This window comes from Pezoporus flaviventris, unplaced genomic scaffold (genome assembly GCF_033815535.1).
Source record: "Pezoporus flaviventris isolate CSIRO_AGI_PZ_B2104156 unplaced genomic scaffold, CSIRO_AGI_Pfla_v1 ptg000035l, whole genome shotgun sequence".
Classification (NCBI taxonomy): domain Eukaryota; kingdom Metazoa; phylum Chordata; class Aves; order Psittaciformes; family Psittacidae; genus Pezoporus; species Pezoporus flaviventris.
This window is the reverse complement of record NW_026892583.1, coordinates 10,269,615-10,289,881: the sequence shown is the minus strand read 5'-3', so window position 1 is coordinate 10,289,881 and position 20,267 is coordinate 10,269,615. Positions and strand designations below refer to the sequence as shown.

Below are 20,267 nucleotides of genomic sequence, written 5' to 3'. Positions count from 1 at the left end.
CTCACCATTCCTAAAAGCAGAAGCTCAGACTTCACAACATCACAGCAACATGCTAAGGAATTCTTTTTAATTGGGTTTAGATTTCTGGTTTCATTTTTTTTATTTTTATTTATTTATTTTTTATTTAATGCAGGTTTTTTTTTTTTATTTTTAAGCAGAGCTTGAAAATTGCCATTTTGCAAAATCTTACTAGTTTCTATTTGTTTCAGGAGTACATTGTAGTACTGCTTTTATCCTCTAGTCGCAACTTCCTTTTTGACCCTGAGGTAGCTTTGAAACAAAAATTCCCACTGTAATGGGAAACACTAAAGGAGGAAACTTCCCTTTGTAAGGCTTTTCTCCATTTGTCTCCAGTAACATCCTCTGTTCTCCTATTTTTTCTCCTGTTTTCCTGTTTCTCTCATCTTGTACTGCTATTAGGCATTTCAAAAATATTTAAAATACCAGGTAGGGAAGTGAAAGATGAGTTGATGGTATCTGGTATGGAAGAGAGCTTCTGTGATAATTGGGGGGGTGAGGGGAAGGAAATACTAAATGAAAAAGAGTTCAATGCAGTGAATAAGAGAGAAATACTTTGTTTTGAAAAGGGATGGGAGATGTTTGTTATGAAACTAAATGACATCACCAATCAGTTTAGTTGCATGTGTCAACCTTAGGGCAGAGCTCTTAATTTTATAAACGTTTTACCTAGGGTACTGCTTACAAAATTTGGCGATGGGAGTGAAGATGTTGAAGAGTGAGTGGACGTCCTTCATGCACAGTTGTGTTTACTCCATGCGGCTCTCGCTAAAAACGGCAGTGTTCTGGCAAAACCTCTTTCCTTAAAATGCTGCAGGCAGCTTTGCCGCTCATAAATAAATGAGGGCTGGTTGCACTCCAGGGTCTAACGCGCGCTTGACTGTTCTGACCGTCAGCAGAATGTCTGCAAAGCAATGCTTTCTTCCCTTGCTCTCCTTCCTAAGGTTATCTTAGCGTGCATATGGAAGTGCCTAATGCTTTAAAGCAGATTTTATATTGATTAATCCATCGATCATGCGCCAGATCCCGTAGTGACAGGACGTGCAGCTATTCCTGCAGAGCTCTGGTGGGGTATGTGCAGCTCCTCTGCTGCCCAGACGTTTGCCTGATCCAGAGTGAGAGCTGCAAACTGTACCAGACTAGTCCTGAGCATAAATTTATTTGCTAATTTCAAATACCCTCCACCAAAGAACGCTCTATAACATTGGCGTTTATGAAAGAACGTGAGTTTAAAAAACAGCACTTCTAACAAGATTAACATGCTTTCCCCTCCCCCCGCCCCAAACTTCTAGTTTGACCCTGTTCATACAAAGCTGTGATCCACCTATTCTATGCATCTAGGTGGGTTCGTGCAAAGCCTTGATCCATCTATCCTATGCATCTAGCTCGTCTTGTTTAAGAGTCTGTATTCTTAGGTAGTTCTGTTTATGTTGTTGGCTTAACTAATACAACTACCAAACGTTTTCATTGTAGATCAACCCTAAAACGAGCAGGACCACCTCCACTACCTCCTAAGGTAAGAGATGGTGGGGTTTAAGAGTTTTAGGAAGCAAATTCCACTTGTGCAGCCTCTGCAGTGCTTTGTCTGATGCTCTCAGTAGCTTATATATTCTGTTAAAAACCATTTGCTAGCAAACTTCGTGCAGCTTCATATTTATGTTGACTTGCAGTCCATATTGCCTTGACCTCTGGGGGCTCCTGGCATTGTACATTACCCTAAACAAAGTGACTTGTAGGTATCTTCCCTCTAAGAGAGCATGCTGCATGGGATTTCCTCTTGTTCAGCATTCTGCCTGCTGCTGTGATTTTCTATGAGAGAAGGAATACCTCTTAGATTATCCTGCTGTTACATGGCTCTTTTCAAAGGCTGACTTTTTTTTTAATGGTGAAGCAGTTCGACTTGAATTAAACTTGTCTGAAGTTTATGCTTCCAGGTGCCATTTCCCAGGTAACCTTCACCTCTGTTTTGTTGCAGCCGAGAATAAACAGTTATCCTGAGGAGAACCTCCCGGATGATGACAAATGTCAGACAATAAAACGCTTCCCAGACTCACAGAACAGAGCCCCACCAGCTCACAGGAGACAGAGTATCCCTGTTTGTGGGCCTCAGACTGATTCTTCCCCCATTGGTATGACCAGCAGCATCAGTAGCCCTGGATTACTCACAGCTAGATACAGTGACTTAGGTAAATGGAATACATTTCCTATAGGTAACTTGCATCCTGTAAAAGCAAATCGTTCTGGAGTCAGCTATTTTTCACAGTATCACAGTATGCTAGAGATTGGAAGGGACCTCGAAAGATCATCTAGTCCAATCCCCCTGCCGGAGCAGGAACACCTAGATAATGTTATTTTTAGCAGATAATTTTTTTAACACAAGTGATCACGAGGTGCAGCTTTCCTTTATACACGTATGCTGGTACCTGAGATGCATATATGAATGTTTCAGAGTTCACTTCTCAACTCCTGCTAGATAAAGGGGAGAAGAGAGAACAGAGCAACAAATATTTTCTATTTCACTGTGTTGAATAAGCTATAAAATGTGTCTGGGCTTCTTTTCAGGAAATGGGGGTGGCATGCTGAAACTCATTGAAGAAAACTCAGAAGGGTCTGGACAAATCCCTCAACTGCCACGTAAAAAAGAGAAAAGAGATTTCCCTGTAAGTTTTGTGACTCTCAGTCTGATTTCACTGTCATGTTAGCTAGCTAGTTTTATCAGTGTGGGAGAGGTATTTTATGATCTTTCTTTCTTCCCACAGAAGCCAGCAATCAATGGTTTACCACCGACACCAAAGGTGCTGGTAAGAAGTCTCATTTGCAGTAGGAGTTATTGGAAGCCTGTTCTAATGGCATCTCTCTAGTGTCAGAAGGTTTATGCTAGAATAAGCCACCAGTTCATCTGGCATGTTTTTTTGCAACTCATAGCCAGTTACTTTTTGTGTACTGAACCCATGATGTTCGTTTCCTGTTCTTAAAAACTTCCTTTCACCATTCAGTGTGGATGTGAAGGGTTGGAGACTTCACTGGCTCTGAGAGTTATGATCTCCAGTAGCAGTCCCTGCTTAGTAAAGAGGAAGGGGGAGAGGTGGTAGTGGTGTGAGACAGTGTTATTACTTCTGCATGTTTTCCCTTCATATGCTATTCGTAACCACTCAGTATTCATACATACAATCATCTAGGTTGGAAAAGACCCTTAAGACTATCAAGTCCAACTGTTAGCATAACACTGCCAAGCCCACCACTAAACCATGTCCCTAAGCACTACATCTTCACGTCTTTTAAATACCTCCAGGATATATTGTTCTCACCCAGTAGGTACTTAAAATTTTTCATCCCTCTTTGCATTTCTTAATGTGTACGAAGCTTATTAAAAGGTTTGGAAAACTGAATTGTAGCTTTTTGGGGGAAGATAAAAATGTTTTGCATCAAACCATATTAGAGTAAGTTTGTATCTGAAGGAAGAGAGCCACGGTGCATACAGGTGTGTAGTTAGTGGCCAGGTGCCAGCAGATAAACACTTCATACTGTAAACTATTTCAGGTTTCAGTTTTGGTGTCTTTCAGATGGGAGCATGTTTTTCCAAAGTCTTTGATGGTTGTCCTTTGAAGATTAATTGTGCAACATCATGGATACATCCAGATACTAAAGGTAAAATTATTTTAAGTTTTTATTTTAAACCTGCTTGTTGCCAAAGTGGTAGTGAACTTGTGAAGTAATACCTTTCTCTTAAATTTTTAGATCAGTACATTATCTTTGGCACAGAAGAAGGTATCTATACATTGAATTTGAATGAACTTCATGAAGCAACAATGGAACAGGTGATTTGTAGTGTGCTGAACACAGATACAGGGATATTATGAAGCAAGAAAGTTTGGTATTAGGATAGATGGGATGCAAGGCTTTGTGGCATAAACTGATTCACATCAAAGCTAGCAATGGTATTCAGTAAATTAATAGTTCCCCTACCGACCTGTTTGAGGGGTTTTCTTGTTGCTGCTTATGTAACACCACTTTCAGAGGACTTCTCTCCTAAAACACCTTTGTTCTTGGGGACAACTGATTTCGTGCCCTTTCTCTCTCCGTTTTATCTCCACTAGATGGCATATTGCTGCTCCACTGGGTGCTACCAAAACACTCAACCATTTCATTTATATGACATTATCATCACCAATAAATACACATTTGCTTCTGTTTTCTTGGGCTCTTAAGCCTTTCCAAAGGCACTTCATGCAATCATGGTACTGTTATATTTGCTCTTTTAGAGTCAGGAGTAGCAGAGTTTTCTTGGAGAAGCTGACAAATGCTGATAATGAATTTTTACTCTTGTAGGTTGTAAAGCAGTTCACAAAGGCACTTCAAGCATCTAAAGAGCAATAAATTCAGTCAAGACGTGGCACAAGCTAGAAAGCAGAGGTGGCAGAGTGGGTGTATCTGAGTAATAGTGAGAGAAAGATGATTTCAGGGGCACTGCACAGAGATCTGTGCTTAAGAAAGTCCTCTGTTTCTGGGAGCATCATGCAAGAGGACAAAACTCAACATGGAAAGTGGTTCAAGAAGATCATGGAGGGGTTAGTTTGGCACAGACAAAGACAAGAGACAATTATAAAGGACTTGATGATGAGAAATGGGAATTTGAATTCAATACAATTAGAAGATCCTCTTGAATTGAGAGCTGAGGGTGCACCTGAACGCAGTAGGATAGTGTTGAATAATGAAGTTGTTTACCTTTTTGTGGCCTTAGCAGACACAGGGTACAACTGTCTAAAAAGTGTGGTGGCACTTCTTGGAGACCCCCTGGCCTTCTTACCTCAATTAACCAAAGCAATTTCTTTCTTTGTACATTTTCCTAAACACTTCATGTAACAGTCTTCTCTGGAGTCTTCCACATGCTTTTTTATATCCTATTTTCAATAGGATAGATATGTCAGTGCTTTTGTGGCTTGTTCCTGTGCTGCTCTGGCTAGTTAGTCAGTTGGACTATTTTGCAGTTCCCACTGCCCTTTTTATTTGCCATAGGTATTATGTTTGTCCTTGAGGTCCTTGTTTGTCCTCTGTCAGTTCTTGAAGATAATTATTACTGAGACCTTAGGGTCTGAGCCAGTTCTTAAGTACTGTAAAGTAAACTTTATTGGGACCTGCTGCCACGAGTATATCTAGTTGAAATATTGTGCAATGTGTTCTTTTTCTGCTCCTAGCACAAGATGCTATTAACAGTGCTATTAGCTGTGTAGATCATGTAGCCTTTTTGCCCCTCTCTTCTGACTTTTGTGGGATTTAATAGGTTTCTGTAATACTATCTTTCTCTGGCTGTCATTTCTAAGCAAGCTATATCTTTTTCTATATGGGATTCCAGTCTTGCCAGTTGTCCCAATTTGGCTCTGTGCTAATTAAAAAATGAAGAAAAATAGAATTTTGGAAGTTGCAGGGGTAGGAGAGCGAAGGTATGAAAATATTTCACCCAGAGAAAAGGGCTAAGTAAGGATCCAAAAGAATGAATTAAAGGGGAAACTGCAGTTGCAGCTGGGACTTTCTCCAGTATCAATCCCTGCAGGAATGGTGGTGGAAATGGAGCAGGCAGAGAAAACCATGATTAGAAATTCCTGTATGTTTCTATTAATGGAAATATTTTCTTTCTTCAGTTATTTCCCCGAAAGTGCACATGGCTGTATGTTATCAATAACACCTTAATGTCCTTGTCAGGTATGTATAAATAGAGGGGAAATCAGTAAGATTATAAATCAAAAGAAACACTTCAAGTCGTAATTCTGTACAATGTATTTTGATTGTGCTGAAGTAGAAAACATGGGGTTTTTTGTTGTGCTTGAAGCTTTGCTTTAAGAGTGTTTTAATAGGAAATACTTCCAAAAATAAAACTGACGTTTACAAGTAGTAGAGCCAGTTGTCTTCCATGTCCCACCATAATTATTGCATTTATTGAATTATTTATTGAATTATTTTATTTTTGTAATTTATTTTTAGTTAGAGCTCAGCACTTGGCATTTGTCAAACAAGTTGCCTCTGTCAAGGCTGCAATTTGACTGAAAGTGACTGGGGAATTTAAAGTGTCCTCCTCTGGTCCCTGAGCTAGGAGAGTCAGCATAAGGATGGCTTTCATGTGTCATAACAAAATCAGGAGAGGATTACCATAGGTGCATTACTGAAATGTAGCTACAGTGTTTGCTCACTCTCAGTGTATTGTAGCCTGGGAGCATTTTTTGAATGAACCAGATTCAAAAAATAAATCAACCCTAAAACAAGACCAGTTTCAATCTGAAGGAGAACGAGGTGGCTGTGAAATACTAATTCAGCAGATTGATGCTTGAAAAAAAAGCGCTGCATTATTTTTCATCAGTTGTCCTGGAATAGGATATTCTACATTGGAAACAGAGGCACTGTGTCACGGAGACTAATTGTAGCACTGTGCCTTTAAACATGCAAAGTTTGTATAATACCACTTGTACTGATTTATAGATAAAGAAAAATATTCTGATAACAGTTAGAATCATAGAATCGTAGAATAGTTAGGGTTGGAAAGGACCTTAAGATCATCTAGTTCCAACCCCCCTGCCATGGGCAGGGACACCTCACACTAAACCATGTCACCCAAGGCTCTGTTCAGCCTGGCCTTGAACACCACTAGGGATGGAGCATTCACAACTTCCCTGGGCAACCCATTCCAGTGCGTCACCACCCTTACAGTAAAGAATTTCTTCCTTATAGCCAATCTAAATTTCCCCTGTTTCAGTTTTAACCCATTACCCCTTGTCCTATCACTACAGTCCCTAATGAAGAGTCCCTCCCCACTATCCCTATAGCCCCCCTTCAGATAACTGGCAGGCTGCTATGAGGTCTCCATGCAGCCTTCTCTTCTCCAGGCTGAGCAGCCACAACTTTCTCAGCCTGTCTTCAAACAGGAGGTGCTCCAGTCCCCTGATCATCCTCGTGGCCCTTCTCTGGCCTTGTTCCAACAGTTCCATGTCCTTTTTATGTTGAGGACACCAGAACTGCACACAATACTCCAGGTGAGGTCTCACGAGAGTAGAGTAGAGGGGCAGGATCACCTCCTTCAACCTGCTGGTCATGCTCCTCTTGATGCAGCCTCTTGATGCAGGTCATGCTCCTCTTGATGCAGGATACAATTAATTGTTGTTGTATAATTAAAGCCTTCTAAAAAGGTTCACATAAAAGTAACTTTCAGAGCTGCTTTAGTGTTACTGAAATGAACTCTTGAGTTGAATGCCATGGCTTCTCTGTATGCATTATTATTGTTTTGTTTTCTTTTGCTTCATAACTGGACTTGAAATATCTGGTGCACGCGGCCCGTTTTTCTAGAAGGTAATTTTCTATACCTACATTTTTCTTAACTGTGCAGCTCTCTGCTGGAGGCATGGGCGCAATGTCAGTTGTGCTTTTCTCTCTTTACAGGGAAAACATTCCAGCTGTACTCCCATAATTTAATAGCTTTGTTTGAACAAGCCAAAAAAACAGGATTAGCGGCTCATATTCAAACCCATAGGTTTCCTGACAAAATATTACCAAGGTACAAATCTTTCACTTATGGACAATTATTAACAAGTGAAAATTCCCATAAATGCTGTTTGTGCTGTTGAATTGGTAGCGTGAAAGGCCTCTCGTTGATGCATGTTCGCATAATTGTTATTCCAGGAAGTTTGCCTTAACGACGAAGATCCCTGATACAAAAGGATGCCACAAATGCTGTATAGGTGAGCCAGAGCTGTATTGTGCAATTTTTTTCCTGTCTTTGTATTGAGTGTGGCATGTCTTACACTCATTTCTTTTTAATAAGCTTACAGTTAGCTCACTCTTCAGCAAACAGTATGACTGCATCATTTCTTATTGCTGTGCCTAAGTGGTGCTTAGCTTTCCTTTTAATTAATGTGGAGGGTCTTTATGCTGCTGAGTGGAAAAGAATTTTCTGTATCAACTCTTAACCGAGAAATGTTGCAGTCTAGAGCAAGGTCCAGAGGGAAACTCTGGAGAATGCCAGCAGCATGTAGCTGGTGGGTGTTGCACACTCTCTTTGAGAGCTTCAGTGTTTGGGATCAGTGGCTTTGGGATCAGTGGCTTCAGGCTGCCCACAGAGCCAACTAGTTAGTGTGAAATGCAGCCTGTCTGCAAATATAAAGCTTATTACAGGATCCCAGACTTGCTGCACATACACAAATATCTTTTCTGCTTTGTCAGTTTGGCTCGGGGTTTGACCTCCATCCAACTTTTAGCAAGGCTCACTTGAAAAGAATATTTTCCACAAAGAAAGGGCTGGACATGAATAAAAATTATGACAGCCTAGAGAGGAGTGAAGCCATCGCTCCAGAACTCTAGAGTTAAAAGCGTTAAAGCTTGTGAAGTTACAGATTTGTCTTTGGTTTCACTGACTTTGGGAAAAGGCTTGGGCTTTCTACAGAACGCATGTCCTTTTAAAAACTGGTCCTAGTGTTGTATGAAACTGTACCTTTGCGCTTGTAAAAAATGCTTAAGCAGAGTATAAAATACCTGGTTGCAAACGTGGATATCCTGATCAGCTCATATGAAGTGTAGGCATATTTAGAAATGATTCCTGAAGTCAGGTTGGTCTTGTATCTGACTGAGCTTAAAAAAAGCAAACCCCAAACCCTTCATCGTATTGTTGCATGAACTGTCAAAACTCAAAGACATTATGGGCCATCTTCACTGCTTGGGCATGTTTTTTCTATAAATCCAACTTGACCCAGACCTTTCACTTCCCCGCTCTCACAGCCCCAGGAAGAAGGTGTTAACAGCTCTTCTGGCCACTCAGCATGTGGCCTCTTCACTGGGACTTAAAGAATGCTAGTGGTTATTAATTATAATTGATTTTACCTGGAAAGTAGCACAATATTAATCACTGTGGATATCTGAAGCCAGAAAGCAATTAGTGTGAAACTGATGCTGTTTCTTAAATTATTTGCAAAGATAGCTGTAAGGTTTTTTCCAAGTGTGCATTGAACTTCCAGAACTTAAAAAAGGTTGTTTTCTGTGGGTGTTTGTTTTTTTTATATAGTACGAAATCCATACACAGGACATAAGTACCTTTGTGGTGCATTGCAGTCTGGAATTGTTCTACTACAGTGGTATGAGCCAATGCAGAAATTCATGTTAATAAAGGTAAGCATATAATTTTCATTTAGAACATTAATCTTCATCATAATACAGTTGTTGAAATAACCTCGCCAGAATTCATAATGGAAAGTACTTCCCATTCTAGTCCCATTTGTGGGTTCTGAGCACTTGAAAATCTGGCTTGACATATTTTGACTAAGAAAAATCTTGTGACTGAAGTCAGGCAAGTGTTGGATCAAGCCCAGTATTAGCAGTAACAGACCAGCATGTACCTCTGTGCAATGTAACACTGCTCACAGCTCATGCTGTCTCAAAAAAGCACTCTTGGTAGCAGTGAAAAACATTTTCTATATCTGTTATAGTTTGTGCATGTTATTTTAGGCTTCTTATTTCCAAGGTAAAAGAAAACTTTATAAATGCCCTGTTACGTTTTTTTCCAGCACTTTGACTTTCCTTTGCCAAGCCCTTTGAATGTGTTTGAAATGCTAGTGATACCAGAGCAGGAGTACCCAATGGTCTGTGTAGCTATCAGCAAGGGTACTGAACCAAACCAGGTTGTTCACTTTGAGACAATCAACTTGAATTCTGCTTCTTCATGGTTTACAGAAATTGGTGCAGGTAAGACTGTTGGTCGATCTTGCAGCCATTTTATTGTCTAGTAACTGTTGGATATGCCTTCCTCAGCAGTCATTTGGAAACTTTAGGCTAGGCAAAATGATGCAGCTTCTCTACCTAAAGCATACTGAAGACGATTCCAGGTTCTGCTTGTGATGACCTGCCAACTTCAGTATAAAATGTCTGTCTTAAAAGGCTCCAGTTTCAGATACATCTTTTAATTTAAAAATCTCCTTAGACAGTAATGCAGACCCTGCTGATTGTGTTCTCATTTGTGGCTGCATACTCTTTCCTGGGATCAGTTGTAGTCCTCTTTCCCCTTCTTTCCTGTGTACAAATGCACATAAATGCATTCTTGTCTGTTCTCCAGCTCTTGGGGGGAGGCTTGTCATCCTCAGCTGGCTATTAATAAATAGAAGATTCTGTTTTATCTTCAAAAGCTACTTGATACCTTGCAGATGTTTTTTTCCCGCAGGCTTTGTTGGATATACTTTTTAACATTTAAATCTGCATTTTAGCAGCTGTACCAAGAACTTCATTAATAAAAACTAGAAAAACTATTAAATCTAGTTTAATATCAGCACAATAATCTTTCCAGATGGGGATTTATGGGCACAGAGGAATTTTTTTAGGAGCAAAGATTCCCTTGATGAATTTTGTTGTTCTTTATCATGCCTCTTTGTGAAGGAAGCTGACATGCTGTGCTGAGCTGCAACATAAAATGTATTTTAGGGAAATAAACAGTAGTGCTTTCATATTAAATGCCTGCTTTGAACTGATGGGTTTGTCCTTAGGCCCTGTACTTCTCCCAGAAATTTGTGGGATCATATAGCCTTAAAAAAAACCCCTGAGTAACAAAGTGTAGATTGCAGTAGACTTGGAGCATACGGAGAAGGCTGTAGCAGTTGCTGAGAGGTTGAGTGGAGGCTGAGATCAGTCTTATGATGTGAGATAAAACAATCTGTTTTCTTTTTCACAAGGCAATCAGCAGTTAGATGCCATTCATGTAACACAGCTGGAAAGAGACACTGTCTTAGTCTGCCTGGACAGTAAGTAATACATCTCTGTTGGGCAAATTACCACACCTTGTGCAAAACTTCTTTTGCCACAGTTGTTGATTTTAACTCTGCCACAAGTTAATTTTTCTCCCTTCATTACTAATTTGTGTTGTAATATTTCAGAATAAGTAGGAGTTCCTTTTGACTCTTGGGATTCCACTTTCCCTCTTCATGTGTGGATCATTCTTGTTTCTTTTCAAATTGAAATGAAAAAAAAATTTCAAATTCAAATTGATCAATTAAAAAACAAGCTAATCAGAAATTTTCAATACTTACTTGGGGAAAGTGGCATTTGCCTGTTGCATGTGCTAGCAAGACAAATAGCCAGTACTCCATCATACACCAGAATTATAACCATAACTCTCATACATCATATGTTAATACCTCAATGGGAACACTGCAATGACTTAGTCTGCCTAAATTTTCAACCTTTATGTTGAATTCACATTTCTGCACTGTTAGTTATTTGCAGGAAGGCTGTCAGTAGAGTCTAAAAACATACAAAGTGTGTAAGAAGGTTTTCTATATTTATTTTGATAGAAGGATGCTCTTGATTTTGTTTTCAGCAGATGTTGTTGGGTTTAGGTTTGGGCATTTCTTAGTGCCTGAAAGATTAAATTAGTATGTTTTACTTAAAGCTGTCAGTAATCCTTTTAGCAGTGGGTTTCAATACTTGTTTTTCTGTTTTCTTGAGAATTTGTGAAAATTGTGAATTTACAAGGGAAATTGAAGTCAAGCAAGAAATTGGCCTCCGAGCTGAGCTTTGATTTCTGCATTGAGTCCGTGGGTAAGTGATTTGCTTCTGTGTTGTCTCTCAAGCACTTAAGAGGGATGAGTGCTGAAGGGGTTTCAATGATATATACTGGTCTAGTGCACCCAGTGGCGCCTGACACTAAAAATTGCACGTGTCAGTATATTGTGAGGTGTCTGTCTCCATTGACATGTTGAAGAAAGTAAAGCAGTTGTCAGGATAGCATGTCCAATCTGCATGTGTTTCCATCTGTTGTCATTTCTGGTTTCAACTAAATCGTGGTACATCTTACTTGTAAAAAAAAGACTGACTAGTTTCTGATCATTTCTGTAGCACTGAGAAAAAGCTTTGGGGAGGAAAAATGGTTTAGTAATACCTAAATGTGTGTTAGTCTTCTAAAAGCTAAGATTTTATTTAAAGTGATAGCACATCCAATTTTTTAATAGTCAGGATAATAGTATTTGAATCTGATTTTTTGAGGACAGGCTGCTGTCCTCTAGTAGTTTAAAGACAGCCACCTTGTTTCTGAAACTTGAATTGTAATTAGTAAGCAAGTATTTCTGCTGTAACAAACTCTCAGGAGTATCTAACATAAGCTTAATAATTCGTATCTCAGAAACTGCACTTCTTTCTGCAATCAAAATCAATAAAGACAGAACTTGCTTTTGTTAGCAGTTCTGTACAGCTTGTATTTCTGGGTTCTTCGGGCATCTTCCCTTCAAAAGAAGATTCTTGATAGAGGTATTTTGTATTTTAACAGCAGTTGGTAAAACAGTGCACATTCCTTTATACAGCATCTCTATTTAGATCTGGCAGATCTGTCCTGAAAAAAGATATTTTTAATCAAGCCTGTGAGTCTTTCCTAACTTCTGATGTGTTCTAATTAACTGCTGTATTTGTATCATACAATATCTCCTTCTGACACATGCATAACATGACTCAACCATGCCATCTTCTTGAACTCTGGAGGAATTCATAGACAGAAGCATTTATCCCGAAGTCTTGCACTTAGCAGCTGACATTCAATAATGTGAGCAGTTCTTTACGCAGCAAGTGGATTCTTGGGAATTCAGGGTATTAAACAACTTGTCATGCTCCAATTGCTGGGTGGAGTCGGGAGCAGCAGGTGAAGATTAGTTTAAGGCTGTTGTGACAAACATCGCTCTTAGGATTCTGCTGAATGCCTTTGTTCTGTGCATTTAGGACATGGCTAATACTGAGCAGATACAAAATGTCATTCAAATGAGTAATAAAGGGAAACAAGTAAGATTTAGTAAAATTAAGCACAGTGTAAAATGTTTCTGTAACGCAGCTTAAAGAACATCAGGCTCTTCATCCATTATTTTCAGCAGTCTGGTAATTAGATCATTCAGAGCTAGTAGCTCCCTGTTTTCTCTCTTTGGCCCTGAATGGAAGACTCCTCCCAGTTTTTATACTCATACCTATTTTGAAGTATATATAATAACTCTAATGATCTGTAATTTCCAGAAACCCACAGTGTTTTGGTTGGCAGCGTGTTTATGTGCTTCCTGGTGTTCTCTCAAGAATCATTAGGAAAACAAAGATCCAGAGAATAGAAGTGAAAGGGAGAGAAGGAAAAACCAGAGATGCTTATCTTGTCCTGGCAAACAAGGAATGTCTGAGTAGTATGTTTTGAACTGCACTTTAAAAAGTAATGTGTCTCAGATCCAAACAGTAATTTCAACCCAGCTTTCCTACAGTGAACAGGTTGCCCAGAGAACTGGTAAATGCTCCATCCCTGGCAGTGTTCAAGGCCAGGTTGGATGGAATCTTGGGTGACATGGTTTAGTGTGAGGTGTCCCTGCCCATGGCAGGGGGGTTGGAACTAGATGATCTTAAGTCTTTTCCAACCCTAACCATTCTATGATTCTGTGATTCTATGATTCTGTGATTTTTGGAGTTTGGTTCTTCTACCAGGAGTCCAAGTTTCACCATGTACTTTCTCCATATGCTTCCAATTACCACTGCTGGTGAGAAACTCAGGTTTCTCTGGTTCAGATAAGCCATGGTTGGGTCTCATTTTGTGTTTTTCCTTTGCAGTGTGCCTTCAAGACAGTGTGCTGGCCTTCTGGAAACATGGCATGCAGGGCAAAAGCTTTAAGTCAGATGAAGTAAGTAATCTCCCAATCTCTCCAGGTTTAATTTCTTTCTGTTCCTGATTTAGTACTTGATGCTTTGCCCCTCTAGCTGCTTCCTTAGTGATAACACTTGTGCTCCATGTTGTCATTTCTTCAGGGTGCTGGTTGCTTCCTCTGACTTTGCCTACATGCATTGCTTTTGGTAAAGCACACACACACAGGCTTTAGCCAGCTCTGTTTCCAGGAATATAAGGCAGAGACTCAGACCAGTAAATTTCATTTTGCTACTGAAATGGACCTAAATGTCTCAATTTTTTTACAGGTTACCCAAGAGATATCTGATGAAACAAGGGTTTTCCGCTTACTGGGATCAGACAGGTAATCACCTTGAAGTAACATAAAAGTTTTATCTGAAGCAGCTTTCTAGCTTCCAGCTGGAACTGGCTGCTAGCTCAACACAGACCTGTCTGTAAGCAGTACTGGGGGAGGCAGTAATACTGTTTCTGCCTGCAGTAGCCAAAACTTTAATTGGTGATTGTGTCTGCATCCAAAATGATTACTCTGTGACCTCCGCTTTCCACTGCAGAAGATAGAAGTGTGAACACAAACACGAGCTTATAGAGGTAGAGTGTGAGGCGATAAGTGACAGGGAGAGGTGAGAGCCAGCTTCGGCTTGTAGTGAGCAGGAAAAAAACCCTTCTGGCTTAGGTTTTCCTGGTGAATTGGTGAATTATCTTGGCAGTTAGTTACTTAAAAAAAATCTTCACTGCTCTGGACCTTGAGGTCTGGAAATAGCACAGCAAACTAGATCACATGCAGGTGCTAACGCACAGTGGCCTAAATGCACTCCATTACCCATAACATCCAGATGATTCCTTTCAGCTACGGAAGCTGGGAAGAGGTGCAGGCACCTGCAGGTTTTTTTACCTGTGGTTTCTCAGGCAGCCAGAGTCCTAAATGTAGAAGTAGATGGTAATGAGTAAAGAAATCAGTTTTAATCCCTGATCTCCTGCTCCCTCATTTGGTCTTTGGGACTCCTGGCTCTGACTTGCTTTCTGTAACTAATCCATAATTTTGTGTACTTAACATTTTTTGATCCCCAGGTTGAGGTCCTTGTGCTGTATGCAGTTTTGCAGACAAACCCTTTTCTTCTACTCTGATAGCACTGAACTGCCAAACCCTTTGTTTGATAACTTTTCCATCTCTGTACAAATGGAGCAGGAGTTTCACTGCTATTCAGGTGAACCAGATGTGGTGGCGCCTTTTTGGCTTGGATCACTTTAGAACTATCCAGTTGCAGAAGTGAAGATCAGGGACAGAATCTGTTAAGGGAGAGCATTATCTTTGAGGACAGGTTTTCCAGGGGAGCCTACAGGAACATGATCCAGCAGGAGAAAGGCTGAGTTGGGGTTGAGTGTTTCCTATGAACCCATCGGCTGATAAATATTTAGAAGAGAGGAAAACTGTTTACAGTAGTGGCTGATGCTTATCACAAGGTGTAGGATTTTATGGGCTGTAGATGATAGGAGGGTTTTGTCTCCTTACAACACTGGATCTGAGAGTACTTCCTAACAGAAGCAGGGACATAACTTATCTGAAGGTGGAGGATGTCTGTAACACATTGTGTGTACCTGTGGTTGAAAGGGGCAGATTCTGGTTCAAGAAGCTTTTTCTGGTCCTCTGTTCCTTGTTTATTCCACTTTACTGTTTTTATCAGAAGTGATGCTGGAAAATGAGGTAACTGATTTAAAAAATAAAGTACCCACAATATTTAGGTGAACCTATATCCCTCCAATCTGTAGAAACCTGTGAGCAACAAGTTTATTCCTCTCAGTAGTAACACCATGTGCTTTGTATTTTGTTACTAACAGGTTTGGATTCTGTTTGTGTTTGCTTGCAGAGTGGTAGTGTTAGAAAGCAGGCCCACAGAAAATCCGACTGCACACAGCAATCTCTACATCTTGGCTGGACATGAAAATAGTTACTAAGCAACGGTAACCTAACGCAAATAACAGAGTGAATTTGCCACATGAGGAGCGAAGAAGCATTAGGAAACTTAATACAAACAGGACTGTGACTTTCTTTTCTTGACACTTAAATGATGTTGGTTTAGGGTGGAAATCAATACATTTTTGCAGCTGGGAACAGCTGGTTCTGTCTTTTTGCCACTGTGTGGTTGGTTATATTGAGTTTGCTTAATAAAAGCTATGAGATAGATAGCCCTTTACTCATTAGTTATAGGGAAACAGAGCCTTTAAAAAAGTGTTATGCAGTAAAGGTGCCATAAACTGTTAAATATTTTACTTCCCTTGGATTTTCCTTATGTTCTGTAGATACAGTGCTGGCTGTTTCCCTGTTTTATACTGAGTCTTATTCTTAATAAAACAGATTTGTGTAGGAAGTGAAAGTATCTGCAAAGCTTTTTGGTTTTAAATCTGCCATTCAGTATGGCTTTGTATAATAGATTATTTAATCCTTATTTATTAATCTGCTGCTAGAATGGTGTAATGTGTCTAACTATTAGCAAAGGAAGGTTGCAGAGCAGCTTACAATTTTTTTTTCTTTTTAAATTGTATAAAGATTTGATTTTTTTTCTTGTAGGGATGTAGTGCATTACTGAGGGGAATGTTACAATGTCAGTTGATCTTGTAAAAATGCAGTTTTGTACAACAGAATATTTTGTATTGATTTTTTTGCCTGCAGAATTGCCATAAAAGGGATTTTCTTATTTACTAGCTGTAGGGTATGTGTACACAAAATAGAATATTGATATCAGACTTCTTGCTACTGGGTGGGTGTGTTCAGGATACATATGTGTGTGTGTGCATGTGTGTTAAGTTGACCGGCAGTGTGTATTTTTTTTATATATATATTTATATATATATAAAAATGTACAAAATATATATGCTTTATTTTCATAAATTAGGGATATGCCTTGTGACATGAAAGGGAAACTGTACCTGGTTATCATCCTTAATGAATGAAAGTATCATGTATCAAACTGCCCATGACGTATAGTTTATTTATGCTATTCCAGAGGGGATCCTATAGGGATAACTGAGTTTACGAGCTTCTTTTTTTGTACGGCATCCAAATGTTGTCAGTCAGAGGGTCATTTAGAAATGGTTATTTCCCCAGCTGTGTAGTATAAATAAATATGATAAGAACCAGTATTCTATATTCAAGCTTTTCATCACTTTTTCCCTTTCCCTATTTGTCACCTGCATTTTTCTTTCTCTCTTCATTTCTCCATTCAACAGTCACATCGGTTCCTTTTGTCTTCCTCATTACTTACAATTCATGAGGTACCATTAAATAGAAATACAGACTGACTACAGGATAGCATCTGGTTTTACTACCTCACATTAACCTGCTAGCTTTGATGTAGGTAAACACGGTCCGTAGGCAGATACAGCAGCAGTTCATAATTTGAACTGAGGGGTTTTTAAATTAAATCTGACAGCATACTGCTGCCTTAGGAAAGACAGGTTAGAAGTTTCATCCATCATTGTAATAAAACAGTAAAGGTGTGTTAACAGCAGCTTGGCCTGTCTGGGGGCTCTGCTGACACAGCAGAGCCAGAGTGGTTTGATCTTTAACTCGCAACCTGAGGAATGGGGTGCTGGGTTGTCTGCTGAGGCATCAGACTACGTGATTCATAATTTAACATTGACGGAATTAACTCAGCACACGTGGTGACTTAGTAATGTCTTTTTGTTACTAGGTACAGCTGGAGTTTTGTGTTGTTCTGAGGATCTGGGAGGGAAAAAATACCTGCACACAATTTAGCATTTTATACACTTAGCATTGTCATTCAAAACTAATTCTTGTTATTTACTTGATATTGAAATCAAGTCAAGCTTTTCAGTTCTTGAAACAGCAAGCAAAGTTTAATAAATAGTGAGTGTAGAGATAAAAAATAGTCCACAAACAATGTATTAAAGATGTTTTAAGTGGTCAGGTGTAGTTGGATCAGCAGTATTAAAAGCAGGCCATGCAATTTTTGTGTTTTAAAGAACATGAGTTCTTTAGTACTGAAGTTACTTCTCCATAGGTAACAGTGATTGATGATTAACCCTCAAATAGTATAACTTCTAGTCTACAAAGACTTAAAAAAAAAAAAAGAAGAGAAAGTGAAGCACCAGGTGTAGATGTAGAGCAAGCGCTTTCACTTAATTTACCTCATTCACTGCAGAAGGTAATTTTGGCTTAATTTTTGAAAACACATAAAGATGATCTCTAAAAGACTAGGAAAAAAACTGTAAATAAAATATGAATATTTATGGGGAATAACTGGAGTAAATAACTATTAGGTCGTGACATTGTCATGCAAAAATAATGAACTGAAAGTATTTTTCTTTGAATGACATGAATGGTGATTTGCGGAATCATAAAAAATGAATCTAGGAAAGTTCTTGTTTAAGCAAACCTCCTTTTTTAGCTGTTGAAGTGTTTGTAATGGCATATTCTGAAATGCTTTGACTGATTTTTATAGACAGTGGCATTTTTGGCATGATCTGCAAGATACTGTTTCCCAGTGTAAAACCTCAGTTCTTACTCTTAGAGGGGTATAGCACAACAGATTTGCATGTTCCATAGCTGAACCAGCCAGTCTCAGTGACTCTGACTAGTGTAATTTGTATTTGTTAGACTGTTTTATGTTAGTCGGGTATTGTTTATATCTTTGTTTTTCTAACATTTCAACCAAGGTTGAAAAAGCCTAGTGTGTGGGTTTGGAGTTTATAAAGCAAAAGCTAGCTCAGCCCCTCATCACTGTTTCGACAGCTGTTAAAGTATTAATTATTTGATGCACAAGGTTCATGTATTCAACTTGAAAGCCTTAAAACAATATCCCAGTGCTCTTTGAAGTGCAGACAGTATTTGAAGAGCAGCCTGTAGATTAGTCTTTTCTCATTTCCTAACCAAATTCATTGTGACTGAAAAATACAACTGTAATTGTGATGACACCTCTTCAAAAGATGAAAGGTACAACGCATCAGTGAGCCACTATATCTCGGAATGAAAAGGACAAGACTGGGAGACTTCTGAAATGTACTTTTTACCTTGTTTAGCCATTAGATTGTAACTGAAACTCTAACTGCACTCATTCCAGTTTGTATAACTAGGCTTTGTTCTACATAAATTCCTGTTGCAGTTCATTTCAGTCTATGCCAAATAAACTCTGCTTTATTTGATACCTAAATGCGGTGTGGTAGACTTGCTGGGAACAATACCTTATCAGACATATCTCAAAAGAATTCAACTGGGCTCTAGGTTTTATGGCAGTGGGAAGGGCGTGATCTGGGCCTGAACACTCTTCTCAGTCCTGCTGGGTGCTTGGGAGCCACACGGCATCACCCACATACAGCAGGTTGACCGAAGGAAAGGGAGATCTATGGATAGTGCAGAAATGAGAAACCAGGTTAGCAGTGGCAAACCCTTTCCAGCTTTGTGCTGCCCGCCGCTCTGCTCCAGCACAGCCCTGCTGCCAGTTGCCTGGAGTCACCACGGAACCCCTTATGAGTTGCTCAGCTTGAAAAGCAGAGGCTGGCTTGTGCCAGCACAAGCAGAACCTTGTGCCCGGTTCATCGGGCAGATGGCAAGGTGGCTGGTGGGCAATAAAGGAGAGTTGCTTAGAAAAAGAAAACATGAATGTGAGCATTTGATATTCTGCCCCTGGACACAGCTTGGCCTCAGCAGGATATACAGCAGTTTGTACAAGCCTTGCTCTTGTGTAGTGGCCACCTGTGCACTTAAGACCTTAAGAACATATAGTTCCACCCTGCTGCCATAGGCAGGGACCTTCCCTAGACCAGATTGCTCCAAGCTCTGTCCAACCTGGCCTTGAACATGGCGAGGGATGAGGCAGCCACAGCTTCTCTGGCCAAACCTGTTCCAGTGCCTCACCACCCTCACAGGGAAGAACTTCTTCCTTATGTCTAACTTAAATCTTCCCTTTTTAGCTGTACTAACTTAAATCTTCCCCTTTTTAGCTGTACTCCCTGACAAAGAGCCCCTTTCCAGCCTCCTTGTAGGCTTCCTTCAGATACTGTAAGGAAGTCTCCTCGCAACCTTCTTCAGGCTGAACAGCCCAAATTTTCTCTGCCTTTGTATGGGACGTCTGTGTCTGTAAAATCTACTGCTGGAAGCAATAGCCACCAAAAAAGTTCCATCAGGGTATGAGGGAATGGCTAAAGAGCTAGGGCCCATGAGGATAGGTAATGCCAAGGTAAGAGATGGAAATACTCACTGAAAGGATCTAGCTCCTGGTGGGAAGCTCATGAGATGGCAGACACCTGAGGTGCTTGAACTGTACAGGGCAGAGATGTTACAGGGAAATGCATCGTCTTCCGGGCCCCACACCAACCGTGGAGCTGGAACGTCGCTGTGGCAGCGCTCCACAGGATGCCTGTGCTTCCCAAACAGGCAACCCCTTACCCTGTGCGGCAGCCAGGCCTCGCTGTGGAGCGGGTGCTGGCCCTCGGAGGCAGCTACAGGAGAGTGCGGGTGCTGCCCGCTCTGGGGAGGTGTTCCCTCTTCCCCCCAACCTCCAGGGCGATCAGTAAAAAACAGCGGCCGCTGTGAAACTGCGGAGCGCTGAGGGGGGGGCGAAGGCAGAATGGAGCT

General features: G+C 40.2%; 1 protein-coding gene across 4 annotated transcripts in view; it reads left to right on the top strand.

The window, feature by feature from the left end:
- Positions 1-18,843, top strand: part of MAP4K5 (mitogen-activated protein kinase kinase kinase kinase 5) — a 70,214-nt gene extending 51,371 nt beyond the window's left edge. For 3 of the 4 annotated variants that reach the window (XM_061462499.1, XM_061462497.1, XM_061462498.1), the window contains 17 exons: positions 692-736; positions 1,492-1,534; positions 1,994-2,204; positions 2,581-2,678; positions 2,778-2,819; positions 3,582-3,666; positions 3,757-3,836; positions 5,658-5,718; positions 7,444-7,558; positions 7,684-7,742; positions 9,059-9,162; positions 9,558-9,735; positions 10,713-10,781; positions 11,485-11,577; positions 13,603-13,673; positions 13,963-14,018; positions 15,541-18,843. In XM_061462499.1, the coding sequence (XP_061318483.1) occupies positions 692-736; positions 1,492-1,534; positions 1,994-2,204; positions 2,581-2,678; positions 2,778-2,819; positions 3,582-3,666; positions 3,757-3,836; positions 5,658-5,718; positions 7,444-7,558; positions 7,684-7,742; positions 9,059-9,162; positions 9,558-9,735; positions 10,713-10,781; positions 11,485-11,577; positions 13,603-13,673; positions 13,963-14,018; positions 15,541-15,628 (1,498 nt within the window). In that variant the 3' untranslated portion in view covers positions 15,629-18,843. The remainder of the gene's footprint in view (positions 1-691; positions 737-1,491; positions 1,535-1,993; positions 2,205-2,580; positions 2,679-2,777; positions 2,820-3,581; positions 3,667-3,756; positions 3,837-5,657; positions 5,719-7,443; positions 7,559-7,683; positions 7,743-9,058; positions 9,163-9,557; positions 9,736-10,712; positions 10,782-11,484; positions 11,578-13,602; positions 13,674-13,962; positions 14,019-15,540) is intronic. The other variant, XM_061462500.1, reaches the window with a different exon arrangement.
- The last annotated feature ends 1,424 nt before the right edge of the window (positions 18,844-20,267 follow it).